The 14,343-nt window shown below is 40.6% G+C and overlaps 1 protein-coding gene across 8 annotated transcripts in view; it reads right to left on the reverse strand.

The window, feature by feature from the left end:
* Positions 1-249: 249 nt before the first annotated feature.
* TMEM241 (transmembrane protein 241) overlaps positions 250-14,343 on the reverse strand; it is a 204,686-nt gene continuing 190,592 nt past the window's right edge. For 3 of the 8 annotated variants that reach the window (XR_003854778.1, XM_029591130.1, XM_029591128.1), the window contains one exon: positions 250-1,614. Coding sequence is in view for 3 of the 8 variants with exons in the window: in XM_029591130.1 (XP_029446990.1) it covers positions 1,545-1,614 (70 nt within the window). In the remaining 5 variants the exon portion in view is untranslated. Of the gene's footprint in view, positions 1,615-3,435; positions 3,528-13,000; positions 13,129-13,469; positions 13,489-14,343 lie in introns of those variants that run through there. The other 5 variants (XR_003854781.1, XR_003854780.1, XR_003854782.1 and 2 more) reach the window with 5 other exon arrangements.

Genomic DNA, 14,343 nt, shown 5'->3' on the forward strand with positions numbered 1-14,343 from the left:
AAGGGTGTGCGCGTGCTACCTGGCGCACATAAAATGGATAAAGCAGAAAAAGCTGAGTGGAGAACAGGGGGCAAAACACCATAACGTGAACAGTGTGTGATGCCTGAGCTCTGCTCAGCTCTAAACAATGTGTAGTTTTATTAATGTTTCCTACGTCTCCTCTGTTCTATATCTTCCTATATTCCACATACAGACATGCAACTGCATATGGCTTGGAACAAGTATATTAGCCAAACACAGAGCCACAAAGTAGATCAGGTATCTTTATTTTTCTGTTTCACCATTGTTTCCCCCATCACAAATATTCATTTTCATCTAGATTTTAATTTTCAAATTTTTTTTTTTATAACATCTCTAGCAGTCAGGTAATTATTTCTTACCCCACTAGTTCCTCCTTTCTCATCCAAACTTAATCGGCCTTCTGGCACTAGGAACCTTCCCTCTTAACTAGCAGGGGATTCCTCACCTGCCCCCGCCCTCTGTTTTAATACACACTCCCTCCCACTGTTCCTAGTCTGTTAATTGAAGCAATAGTCCTGAGGCTGCCAGCTGTCACCTTTCTTGATGACAGCAATTAGCTCCTCCTCCCCCTTCCCTCCAGGGCAGCGAGCGCCACCCCTGCAGCATCCCCACCCCTGACCAATCTGAGGCTGGAAGCTCTGAGTCGGGAATCAAATCGGAGGTCTTCAGTATGGAAATGCACAGTACTTGCCACTGAAGCAGCAGGCTGGCCACCACCTCTTATTTTTTAATACACCGCTGGTGGACAAGGAAAAACTTATTTCAGCTCAGCCTATTCATTTCCTGCACCTAGTTCTTACATTTGTTAATTTGAAATACTTCCATTCTATGCTCGTTGCTTGTAATCATTATGAACAGACATGAATGCCATCCAATAAAAATGCATAAATCTGCAGGGAACTTGGGAAAGGGAAAATGAGTGACTCTAACCAAAACTTAGATTCACATGGTGGCTTCCCATATAGCAAGGACAAGTCTTCAGGAATTTAATGCTCCTGACAAATTTTCACATGACACTGAACGACTGCTCCATGGGTCAGTCCAGGCACAGTGCTTCGCTGCACGAGATGCTGAAACCCGGACGTGCAAATGCTGCCAACGGGTTTTTCCTCTAGATGCTGGGTCTGTGCCATGGGACTACGCATGCAGCACATCCTTCCACCTGAGGAGGTTTAGCCTACAGGCTCACTCGCACCGGGCCACCTACGGGCACGAATGCAGTGTATTCTTTAAAGACTTTCTCACAGTCTATAATGAATAGCTTTCACTTCCCCTGCTTCGCGTCAAGCTCGTAATCATAACTCTAATTATGCTTCCCTTTAACCAGCACTATTAACAGCACAGTTTCCAGACAGAAAGAAATGTTAAAAGAGCGAGGCCCGTTGCTTTGGCTTTCGGTTGCTGCAGCTCGCTGAGGCGCTGGTGCTAGGGTGTTCATGCTGATGAATAAAAAGAGGTCTTGCTTGAGAGTGGCCACCCTTTTGCTCTGTTTAGCAGGATTGATTTTCCTTCTTTAATGCTCATCACCTTCTTTCTGCACCCGACTTTTCTGCATAAACCAGCAAGGTCTCACCCAGTCCACCAAGCAAGAGGCTGTAAACAAGATCAGGTGCAACTGTTAGTACTGAATCAGGAAGAAAAAAAGAGAACAGTCCATCACAGCAAGAGCAAAGCACACAAGGCCCTGGCTTAATTCCCTTCCCACTTCGAGGACTCCTTGTGGTTCTTAATGTTACATCTATACTGTTCACACAGGTAGTGAAGTCGTACATATATAATTAACACTAGGCAAACCAGATAGCTTATCTTTGCACACATGAGCAAAACAAAAGTTCAATCCATTGGAAAGAAAGTAGAGAAAAGGCACAATATGTTTCCTCTGCACCTGACTCACATCAAATGTCTGTCAGAGAAAGGGCAGTAGAAATGCTCATTCAGATGTACAACTCTATAACGAAATGAAGAGTTTCACAGCCGAAGATAGAAAGCATTAGAGATGGACTGTTTTGGATCCACAACTGGATTTTAACAAATACACGAAAACTCAGGTAAGGGCCCAGTGGCTGAGTGGCACTGTCATGGGGAAGGTCCCCCAGTTTGATCCCAAACTTGGGTCTTCCGCTCCCAGGGGGATGCTCTGGGGGCAGCGTTCGCAGAGATGCCGGGGCATGGGGGGCCCTGGTACATGCCCCACAGCCAAGGACCTTCACTGCAAGGACCAAAGTAGATACACTGGAGGAAGGGGGGGGAAGAGAAGATATAAGATAGGGAAAAAAAATCCCTGGGTAGTTGGAAAGGCTGGCTCATGGTTCCAGATCCCAGACCTGGTTCCAACTGCGCTGAAACAAAAAAACCTCAGGATTAACAAAAAAAAACCCTTCAGATTAAAAAAAAAAAAAAAAAAAAGTATCCTTCAATTAGATAGGTAACAAGTTAACAAGCAAACAGCAATGATAGAAATAAAGGTGTGGGAACACTAGGATTAAAAGAAACAGGGAGCTGGGCATAGAAACTTAGATGACTGAAGAATGAAGACGTTGGGCGAGTCAATCTCCCTCAACCCCCACACAGCTAAAGTTACAGAATAATGGTAGTGTTTTCCCTCTCTCTTTGGAAGTTCACAATCTGAGAATTTTTGGAGATTAAGCTGGGTATGCAGGCCAGCTTAAATTAATTTTAAATCTGCCTTTTATAAGATCAAGCTAGTTAGATGACGTAGATATGTCCTGAATAAAGATGATTTCTGGACTATGATACAATCGCTGGTATAGAATACCTTATGAAGCAAGCTACTATAAAAAGCAGGTTCCTACCCCTGGAAGCTTTTTTTTTTTTTATATTCATATTTTATTGCTTTTTTCACAAAGTATTATTTACATACTTCACCAAGAAAAATAAGACATGTATCATACAAATGAAGTAATGGAAAATAATGAATTCAAACAACCAATATAATCATGCATGAACTTATATTTGAAGAAAAACTGATATGGGACTCCTAGCCTGGAATACAAAGGAGTACAAAAATATACTAATCATTCAAGAAAAACTGGCTTAGTGTGACGTCAGTATTTTTTTTTTTTTATAGACAGGCTTATTGGCCTACTGCGATGGAATTAGTCACACTTCTGGCATACAAAAAGGACTTAAGTTGTTCTACAGCTGAAAACACAAATTCCTCGTCTTTACGACCTATTAAACAACGACATGGATATTTTAGGACAAATGTATATCCTGATGCCAAAACTTGAGCCCTAAAGCTCAGAAACTCCCTTCTTCTAACCTGGGTCGGCCTTGATAAATCTGGGAAGATCTTTACTACCTGGCCATGAAATTCTAAACCCATATTTAGGAAATAATTACTCATTACCTTACTAATATCCCCGTCAGAAATGAAAGAGACTAATGAGGTACCTCTATCTAATATTTCAATATCAGAACTTTCAATGAATCGGGTCAGGTTTTCCAAGGCTTCCAAGCGATTTTCTCCAGTTTTTCTTAAGGATCTATTTAGGAAAAAAGCCTTATTAACAAGTGGCATTTGACCTTCATCAAGCTTTAAACATTCAGTAAAATACTTTAACGTGCTTTGGGTATTCTTCCCCAAAGCTCTAGGAAAATTAGTGAACCTCAAGTTTAAATGTTTAGAATAGTTCTCAAGATATTCCAGTCTTTTGGACTGAATTCCAACATCTTTAATGAGATTCACATTTACCTTTTGAACTTGTATGACTTTACAGTCCAACTCAGTTAGCTTTTTTTTCCATCTCATTTATTTGTCCATCTAGGTTTTGCTTAGTATTCAAAATTTCACTGTCCAGCTTGTTATCCTTTGTCTCACAAACATTTACCAATTTCCCAGTTGCAACCATCAAGTCCCATAGAGCATCCAGGGTGACTACTGTTGGTTTAGGAGATGGTATGAACAACTCACCCCTTCTGCCAGTGCAGTTTGAATTCCTCTGGTCTCTAGCGCTTGGATTTCTCGTAGCCTTTTTTCTTCCTCTTCATGATGAACTGGGGATATAGATGTAATTAATACTCCAGTCTTTGAGGCCCCGATGTTTCAGCTGGACTAGAGGAAAGCTGTTCTGCCGGCACGATCTCGCTCCCTCGGGGACCCCCTCCCTTCAGGTTGATGAGGTCATCTCCCTGCATCGCTTCAGGAGATCTCACCATTGTCGCTGACACCGGAGGAGGCCTGCAGTCAAGGGGGCTGAGAGTAATATCCCCAGGCTGTGATATGGCTCCTTCTCTACTCGCTGCAGCGGGGCATTCGCTCCCCTTCTCCACAGACATCGAGGTAGCGAAGGAATAGATCCTCTTTTGTCCAGAAGGTAATTTGGGTGCAGGGGAGTAAACCCGAAGCTTTCCTTTACATTTTGCAGGCATATCGTCAAGGAAATTAGAATCAGCGAGGAGCAGTTCTCAATGTGTCTTCTCATGCCGCCATCTTGACTAGGACCCCACAAGCTTATTTATTGGAGCCTTACAAAGTGGACCAAGCTGCATCTGGATCTGAGTGATGTGTTTTGGACCTGCCGAAAAGAGTTTTTCAACTCTGATGAGACTGCAAGCCAACGCAGACAAGGTGAAGAAATATAAAAATACTTCAAAATCCCTGTATGCTCTCTCCTGTGAATGACAAATGTTCTGCAAGAACCAGCATCCAGCAATCACAGTGTTAACAAGTTGGGAAAAGGGCTGTACTGTTTACCCTGCACAGAGAACAGCACTTCATAGCCAGCAGAGAAGGAAGCCAAAGGAATGCTGGGAGACCATTTAAGGAAAAGGCTCAATTTGGCTGGCTCTGTTTGTTTTAGGGGCAGGGATGACCAGGAGTGGGAGCTGGAAGGGAAGAGTGCATCTGGCAGACCTGCGGTCAGTTCTTCTCCTGAAGAGCTGGTAATCAAGAAGAAGAGACAGAAATCTGTGCTTTGAGGGCCTGATTTTAAAAAGCAGTTACATGTGTAAAACTGGGTTTTACTTGAATAAATGTACTTTACTCAAGTAAGTGGGCTTTTGAAAATTGCTACAGTGTATGCCATTGAATTGTCCATAGAATTTATTTGCTTAAGTGCACTTTACTTGAGTAAATGGCTTTTGAAAATTGCTACAATTGTATATCACATTTACACGTGTAACTCCTTTGAAAATTAACCTGTGAGGAATTAGAGAGACAGACAGCTGTTCTTGCTTCACAGACAAGCCACATGTAAAATCTCAATAAGGGACGGAGGAGCCAGGAGTTGAGAGACTTCCTTTCTAGAGATGTGCTGGCCCAGGAGCACATGGTTGGATCACGCTCCTAAGAGACTGAGTTAAGCAATCTAAGTTTTGCACAGAGAGAATCTTAGCGAGGAGGGAAAAGGTTTATTTCCTTGCCTTTTGTCACAAATTCAGTATCTCATCTTAACTGTTTCCGTCTTTCAGCCAAAGTAAAGCATAACCCTTGCAAAAGCCACATGAGATATGACAGGTATTTGATGTGGTTTATTTATTTATTTATTTTTCAAATTTCACATAATTACATGTAATACTTTCTAATTAGAACACGGTACATATACCTAAATTATTAAATTCTCAATATACATATTCCATCTAACTTTAACCATAGGCTTTAAGTATATATACCTAAATATAAGAAATAAGGGGGCAAAAGAATAATGAGCGAATTATAATATTTCTCTATTTACTAATGTATCCAATAGGAGAGCAACCTTACTACATTTATGTCGATCCCTCTCTAGGGGAACTTTGAGAGTGACCAATCATAAAATCCCTGAGCTGCTCTGGCTCAGAGAATACGTAATTATTATTTAAATACCTAACACAACATTTGCTAGGATACTTCAAAACATATCGTGTCCCTAAGCTAAGAACCCTCTCTCTCATAACAAGAAATTCTTTTCTGTGCTGTTCTGTTACTTTCACTACATTTGGATATATCCAGATTCGAGTCCATAAAAAAGGACTAACCTGTTTCTAACAAACATTTTCAATACATAATTTCGGTCTGATATGAATGCAAATCTTACAAGCATTGACTTCCTTTCTTTAATTTCTGATTCTAAGGATAACTCCAGTAAGTCAGAAATATCCAATGTATGCCTCTCTTCATCTCCGTCTTGTCCCCTTTGGGGCAAATAGTACACCTTAGAACAGACAGGCAATGCAGATTCAGGTATTTTCAAAACCTGCTTCATGTAAGTTCTGAATAATTCAACGGGTGAAATCCTTCTAATGAACGGAAATGTATTATCCTTAAATTTAATATTCTTAAGGTGTTTTCCACTCTTTCCAATCTTCTCTCTAGTACCATATCAGACTTAAGGAAATTTTGTTGTAAAGTCTCAACTTTGGATATTCTTTCTTCATGGTTTTCAATTTTTAAATTAAATGTCCCAATCAGACTGTTAATCATTGTTTGATTCTTGGCCTCGATAGTTGTTTGAGCCAAAGATTTCAAAGTTGTTTCAGTTGCCTTTAAAGCTGACCACACATTGCCCAAAGTTATTTTCTCAGGCTGGCCAAGATTTATACTCACAGTCACCGGGTCTGGCTGGCCTTCTCTCGTTTCCCCAATGGTTAACGATTGCACCATGCCTGCTGTTGTCCTTGCGGCCTTCATCTGACTTCCTTCTCCTGAGGATCCAGGCTCTTGCACAAGTTGACTGCCTCTAGCTTCTGAGGTTCTTCCTCCTTCCACCCCCATCCCGGCTTCTAGCCGGACTATCTCCAGAAGCTCTCGATGTTTTCCGCTCTGGGCTTCAGGTGTTGCTGGAGACACTTCAGCCTGTATCTCTGATCGGCTCGCCTGGGCTCAGAGTGACATCTAGGGTCAGGGAGGACGGCGTTCACTCCTCTGTCGTCGTCCCCCAGCGACCAGCCCCTCCGGTGTTGAAGTTGCTCTTGCGAGGAAGTCCTCGAAGTGTCTCTGGAAAGGGTCCGTCTCTGGTAAGCTCAGTATTGCTCCCTGACTTTCCCCTTCCTTTTAGTATGGGGCATTTTTAATAAGTATATTTAGTAGGAAAAGAGAAACGCCGCGAGCCTATTTCCTCTGCGACCTATCTGGCGGCCATCTTGCCCCCTTTGATGTGTTTTTTAATGTCTCTGTGTAGATTTTAATTGATCATGAATATTTTATTTACAATAGGTTTCTGATGCAATGTTTTTCTGGGGGTTTTTTATGTCTGCTTTGTGATAAGATTATACAACAGTTTTAAAATTAATTATTTTTAATCTGCTTGGAAGTGATGATATCGTAAGTAAGCAGAAAATATAAATTTTAAAATAAAGTAAATATTCATCTACCCAGAACAATGAAGAGCCTAAAAGGGAAGATGATAATGCCAACTTGCACAGAGAAAAGCAGTAGAAATGCATCTCATTACACTATCCTATGGAACAAGCGCACCAGCATTGTAACTTGCCTCACCTAGTTCCCTGTTCATAAGTCAACACCTCAGAATCTCACAACCTGATCATTTAATTAAAAAAAATTTTTTATATGCCAACTACCCAGTTACAGGCCCAAAGCAACGAATAACATTTGAAGATTATAACCAGTTCAGTATTGACCCCTAGATTCATCAAAATGCTAGTTTCGCATGGATAACACCCAAGATAAGAAAAAGGGGTGTGTCTATGATAACCTTAGAATTACCACACCACAGCCTTTTCATAGGTAGTGTATAGCGAAGCGTGTTAAAGTTTTCACACCTCACAATACTTGTACTTTGCTACTTGCAAGGAGAGAGGGAGGAGAGAAAGACGTACGAACAGCACAGTACACCTCAGTGAAGATTTGACGTCATAGGGAGTGAGGAAAGTCTCACAAAGATGAGATTTCTACAGTGTTCTCTAGCCCTAGCTTGATGGACTCTATACTAGGGTACTATCAAGCTAGGGCGAGAGAACATTGTAGAAATCTCATCTTTGTGAGACTTTCCTCATTCCATATGTGTTGTTCTAACATCTCACTCTGCACATAAAACTGGCCCCAAAACCCTTAACCACCACCAAAACCTCACCTCGAGTTATTGGCTGGCCCTCCTATAGTGATATAAATAGTTCAATACCGTGAAGGCCTCCCCAGAGGCTCTCCCTTCCCCTCTCCGCAAGGCCAAAATGCAATTTGCAATCTTTAGCGCGAATTGCGTTACAGTCATTTTTTACATTTTGCACAGCTTAACGCCAGGAAAAAAGTAGTTATTTCCAGCGTTAAAAGTGTGTGATAGCATATGTTATGCTATCGCACAGTGCAATAATACCCCTCATTTTCGTTAATCCTGCCCAAACCCCTCCCCTATCCCGCCCCCTTGAAAAATTTGCATTCACGCCACACGCTACCATAACTGTTGTATGCATTATGGCGTTAATGCATGCATTAAGGTGTTATATCGGGCGTTAATGCCATAACGCATTTTGATTGAATGACCCTGTTAGTGTGGCACCCTAACCAATTAGCTCTTATTCTTTAGAATAGAATCTTAGGGTCACATTCGAAGGGGCACCTTTACTTAAGTGCTGCTCTTACAGTGAAAAAAGAAGTCCCGGCAATCACCGTCCTTTCTATACATGTGGAAGGGAACACTGAAGAAGAGAATTAAAATAATGATATTGTACTCATCATAGGAGGGAGTTAAACTCCAGAGTGATGAGATGGGGTCAGGAGCTAATTGTATTAAGATTATTAAGATGAAGGTGGATAGAATTTTTACTGCTGCTGTTGGGGGTGCGGGATCAGCAAGTTTATGACTTATGTAGTATTGAGAACTGGGAGGTTGTAATTAGGTAAGTAGGGGGTGAACATGGGTCATTTTTAATTTTGCTATAACTGTTGTGAGCCACTTTGTATTGACTTTTGACTAAAAAGGGGGGGGTGTTATAAATGCTGTTTTAAATTAAATTAAGAATGTGGTCAATATCAGAGGCTCTACATAATGGGAATATGAGTAGAAAGGAGTAAACGTTTGATAAGAAAAAATTTAGATAAAATCACAATATACCATCAGATGCACACTTTTAAGGCCAAATCAAAAAAATAGCAGAGATCTTCAGCTCAACACTAGCAAATCAGCAACTTATAATGGTAACCACATCAGGCATTATCCTGCAGTATGGACAAACTTGGTTTAAAATACTTCCAGTAATGCTCATTAGTGTTCTATATTGTCTCTTATTCAGGCAGGATCCCAATAAGCTCTGGTGTTTTAGCACTTCAGGCACACAGGTCTACAGATGAGAGTGTTCCTGAAAAACTAGAAAAAAATGAAAGTGGAAAAAAACCAAGGGGCAAGACAGGATACATCTTAGGATATTACAGGAAGCCAGAGAAGTTCTGGTGGGGTTGGTTGAAGGATCTGTTCAACAGATCTTTGGAGATGGGTGCTATTCTTCAAGACTGGAGAAGGGCGAATGTAGTCCCTCTTTATAAAAGTGATGTTAGGGAAGTGTTTGGACCTCAGTGGTGGGAAAATTAATGGAACATCCTGAATTCATGGTTTGCAGGAATCCAAGGCAACATAGTTTTACCAGAGCAAGATCATGTTAGATGAATCTGATAAAATGTCTTCAACTGGTAACCAGAGAACTAGACTAGAATAGGTGCTGGATGTGGTGCACTTGGAGTTCAACAAATCCTTTGCTACTGTCCCATATCGGAGGTTCACAAATAAAATGAGCAGTCTTGGAATGGAACCTAAGCCAGTGGGCTGCATTAGAATTTGGTTGAGGAACAGACAACACGGCATAGTAGTAAATGGAGTTCACTCTGAAGAAAGGAAGGAGTATCGCAGAGATTGCTCCTGGAGCTGGTTCTGTTCAATATCTTGCAAAGGAGTTAGGAGGAAAAGTTGGGGTTTTTTTTGTTTTTTTTTTTTTACAAACACTAAAAGTTGTAACAGAATGTACATGTCTGAGGGAGAAAATGGTACATGAAGCATCTAAGGAAGCTTGAGGAGTGATCAGTTGATTGGCGATTATGTTTCAAACTAAAAAAATGAGGAGTTACACATTTGGGGTGCAGAAATCTTGAAGGAGTGGTACATAAGATATATAATATCAATAGCCATGAAGTAGGAGAAAGACCTCAGGGTGATTATATCCAGTGATTTAAAGGCAGTGAAAAAGTGAAACAAAAGCTAGAAGGATATTTAGTTTAGTGTAATTTTTTAATCAATCACATTTTCTTACAATTATAAATCAATCAAAGTGATGTAAAAAAACAAAATATAAACCTAAACAATAATATAATAAAAGCAAACATAATAAAACAAATTGAAAATAGGAAATAAAATATATAATAAAATCAATAAAATATGAGCAAACAAAAGATCAAATAAAAAGTTTCATGTTCCCAAAGTGAGTTCTAGGGTATACAGGGAGACACATTAAAAAAAAAAACCAAAAAAAGTGATTATGCTATTGTAATGTCACTGGGGAGTCCTCACCTGGAGTAATGTGTTCACTTCTAAAGGCTGTATCTCTGGAAAGGAATAGAATGGAGACAGTATGGAGGAGGCCTATCAACATGGTGCAGGGTCTGCACAAAAAGCCCTACAACATGAGGCTTAAGAATCAGGGATGGTAACTTTCAAACCGCTGCACAGGCGTGCACAGTCGCACCGATTTTATTACATGCATATGTTTATGCACGCATGTTATAAAACTGGGTACCCGGACGCACGATTTTACATCAACGTGCGCTTGTGCATGCAAATCCCATCTCGATCGTGTAAGGAGGGCAAATTTTAGTAGGTACGGGCGGCAACGCAATAGGCCCATTTCCCTCCCAGTTTGCCCCTGTAAAGGAGTGAACTTCCTAAATCCCCTATTTAACCTGCCTCCCTTTTATCCTACCAGCCTCGACTCCTAAAACCCTGCTGTTTTCATACTTTCCCGCAGTCCATTGCAGCAGATGTTACGCTTTCCTCGGATCTCAGCATGCGTGTGTGCGCTGATGGCGCAGTCCTGGCCCACCCATGCCCCACCCCCACCGCCTGCCCGGGCCACCTCTTTTTAAAAAATCCTTCACAATGCACACTCCGGGAGATACGCACGTGACTGCGAGCCTCTGAAGATCCACACGGCCTTGTGCGCGCGGCCCATTCATGTGCGTATCTACCAGATTTGCCTCGCATAGGCCTTTTAAAAATTTGGCCATAAATATGTATAACCTAGAAAAGAGAAAAGACAGGGGAGATATGATAGAGAAATCAAAATACCTGAACGGTATTAATGATGCACAGAAGGTAAGCCTATCAGTGGCAGGTTAGCTCTAGAACAAAGGGTCATGATATTAGTCTCCCTGTGGCACACTCAGGAGCAACATCAGGAAATATTTTTCACAGCTAGCATGGTGAATGTAAGGAATGCTCTCCTGCAAAGAAGGCAGCGTCAAACAGTAATGGACTTTAAGAGGGCATGTGAAAAGCACAGTTGATCCTTAGTTGCAAAAATTGAAGAGATAGCAGAAATACAACCTTATGGCATGTGACTGTTATTCAAATATAAAGCTGTTTAGGAAAGGGGTGAAGGCATGGTTATTTGTAAGGGCATATGCTTGAATGTATTTTATTTCAATATACTGTTATTTTTTGTGGTTTTAGTCCTGTGCAATTGTTTATGAATGTTTGGTATTATCTATCTGCTCTGGGCACCACCTTTGGAAGCAGCGGAATACAAGATTTTATAAATAAATAAATAAATACAATAACTAGTTTTGGGGTTGACATGGCATGGAATGGCAAAATGGTGAATAGATTAGAAGTCCTAGTAGAAGTGCAGGCAATCACACAACTGAGTCTCTCTGACAGGCTGATAGACCTGACTAGCAGATGGTTCTGTTCGGCAGGCTGCAAAAACAGTGATTAACTAGAAGGCCCAGTAAAAATTCAGGCACTGATATAGACGATTTGCTCTGGCAAGTTATATAAGGAATCTAGGAGCCTGGATATGTGGGCAATGGCCACACCAGCATTGATAGCTATTTAGATTACTCCAAGCTCCGAGGATAAACATGGGAAAAGGAGGGTTCTGGGATTTAACTAAAGGGGAGATCTTGTATACTTATCTACCTAAGATGATAAAGTACAATCGAGGAACATGAACAAACTGTTCTGGAAAAGGAGAGATATCTATATAGATGGAGATGCACTAAATCCATTTAACCCATTCTTCCAAAGCTTTTTAAATAATAACCAATTTATGAAAATTATATTTAATAACTTCTCTAAATAACATACACTTAATTATATATCTATTTAAACCAACATTTCATTCACCAACACATAAAACAGACATGAGGGCCATAAAGATACAAACAACATAAAATACAAGACACATACACAAAACCAAAAACATGCCACATACCCCAAAAAAATTATTTAGAAAAAAAGCTCCCACCAAGCCAGAAATAGTCTTAAAGTTCCCCAAAAGATGATAACCCTTCTAAATTTGACAACAATGAAAGGTTCCTCAAACAAAGCAAATCAAGATCAGCTCATATGAAGAAAGATGAAATCCCAAACTTGTAATTGAAGGTAACCTTTAGATCTTTCAGAGAATTAAGTCCACTTGCTATAATTCCAAGCCCAGCAGACAACAAGGAATCCACTCAGCAGGGCTAATAAGGGGAAAACTAGCGATAACAACCACCCAACATGTTTCACTTGGAAGGCTTCTTCAGGGGTCCACTTATCGCTATAGGCCCCCCCCCAAGCGAGACTTCGGATTACAAAAAAACCATTCAAATGCACAGATTAACACTCTGCCATCTTTTCACAACTTTGTTATTCTGTGCATTCAGTGTCTTTTTTTTTTTTTTTTTTTAACATGAAGACATGCCTGGTGGCCAATAGCGTAAGGAAGGGTTAACCTGAAATTAGTGCATCTTTATTTATATATGTATGGCTATTGATGGATGTATTCTGGTAAACCTTTTTTGTTACGGTTTTAAAAAGGCACAATATCTTACACATGGTTCATGTTCTCCAGCTGGCATATATCCTTGTAGTGTAGACAGGAATGGCTGGGCAGAACGGATGGGCCAGTTGGCATTTTTCTGCCATCATCTATTGTGTGACTACACATAGGCTGTCAACTCTGCAGTGGAAAGTTTTCCGAAGGGAGGAAAGGAAAGAGAACTTTTACTATTATTACCCAATTAATGGTTGGGTTACTCTGAAAGTAAAGGAGAAAAAAATACTTTACCAAGGTTAAAAAGCAGGATTAGTGGTAGAGCAGGATTAGAAGTAAAGTGCCTTCCTTACATCTCTGTGCTCAGACTCCTCTGTGCATCTTTATTCACACCAAGCCCAGTATCCATTCCCAAATGCAGCGAGCTTGAGAGCATTTACACAATTCTAAACCTTAAGGTACACCCTGAGAATAATACATACCTTTTCTCAATAAGAATAGGTTTTATTTCTGCAGCCTTCCCATGGGCTCTTCTCTCTGTTTGCTCTGGCAAACAAGCATGTTATAATGGATATAAAATGTACAAGACAGCAAAACACTATTATACCGTAAAAATTATTACCTTGGACAAAATCTTAGCCATGGGATATTTATGGTGTGGTTATTTTTTTTTTGTGCTAATTTTGTCTGCACTATTAAAATGTCTCTTTGATTATAAAAATCACTACATAAACAGAGAATCGCTCAGGTTGGCCAAGTCTGGATACTCTGACTTTCAGCAGAGATCTGCTCACTTTTTTACTAGTTATTTTGTTTGTTTTAACTATCTGTGATGGGGCACAGTGAAACTTGCATCTGAAGCCCAGGCTGTATTCTTCCTACACATGCAAAAAGCTAAAAAACGGACCAATCAATCTCTCGATTTAAGCCCTTCGGGGCTACAGTATTGAAATAGTATATCCATTTCTGTTCCCTACGTAATAAATGATTATCAAAATCACCCCCTCTATTACTCGGTGTCACTTTTTCAATTACCGCAAAACGTAGAACTTCAAACGAATGACCCAATTGTAGACAGCGTTGTACTATAGGCGCCTCCACGCGCTGACGCGTGATGGCGCTCTTATGCTCAATCATTCGAGTTTTCAAGCTGCGCATAGTCTTACCAATGTAAAGTAAGGGGCATGGGCACCACAATCCGAAGGGCTTAAATCGAGAGACTGATTGGTCCGTTTTTTAGCTTTTTGCATGATGGGAGTTGTAGTTTCATTAACATCTAGTGTGCATTTCCAGTGACGTACGCTGACTGGGTTAGATTTAAATGTTAGGAGACAAACTTTGTGGTTATAGACGCGTTGGTGCCATTTTTGGAACATAGTGAATGAGACAGCTGCTTTGTCC

The sequence above is a fragment of the Rhinatrema bivittatum genome, chromosome 2, assembly GCF_901001135.1.
Source record: "Rhinatrema bivittatum chromosome 2, aRhiBiv1.1, whole genome shotgun sequence".
NCBI classification, from domain to species: domain Eukaryota; kingdom Metazoa; phylum Chordata; class Amphibia; order Gymnophiona; family Rhinatrematidae; genus Rhinatrema; species Rhinatrema bivittatum.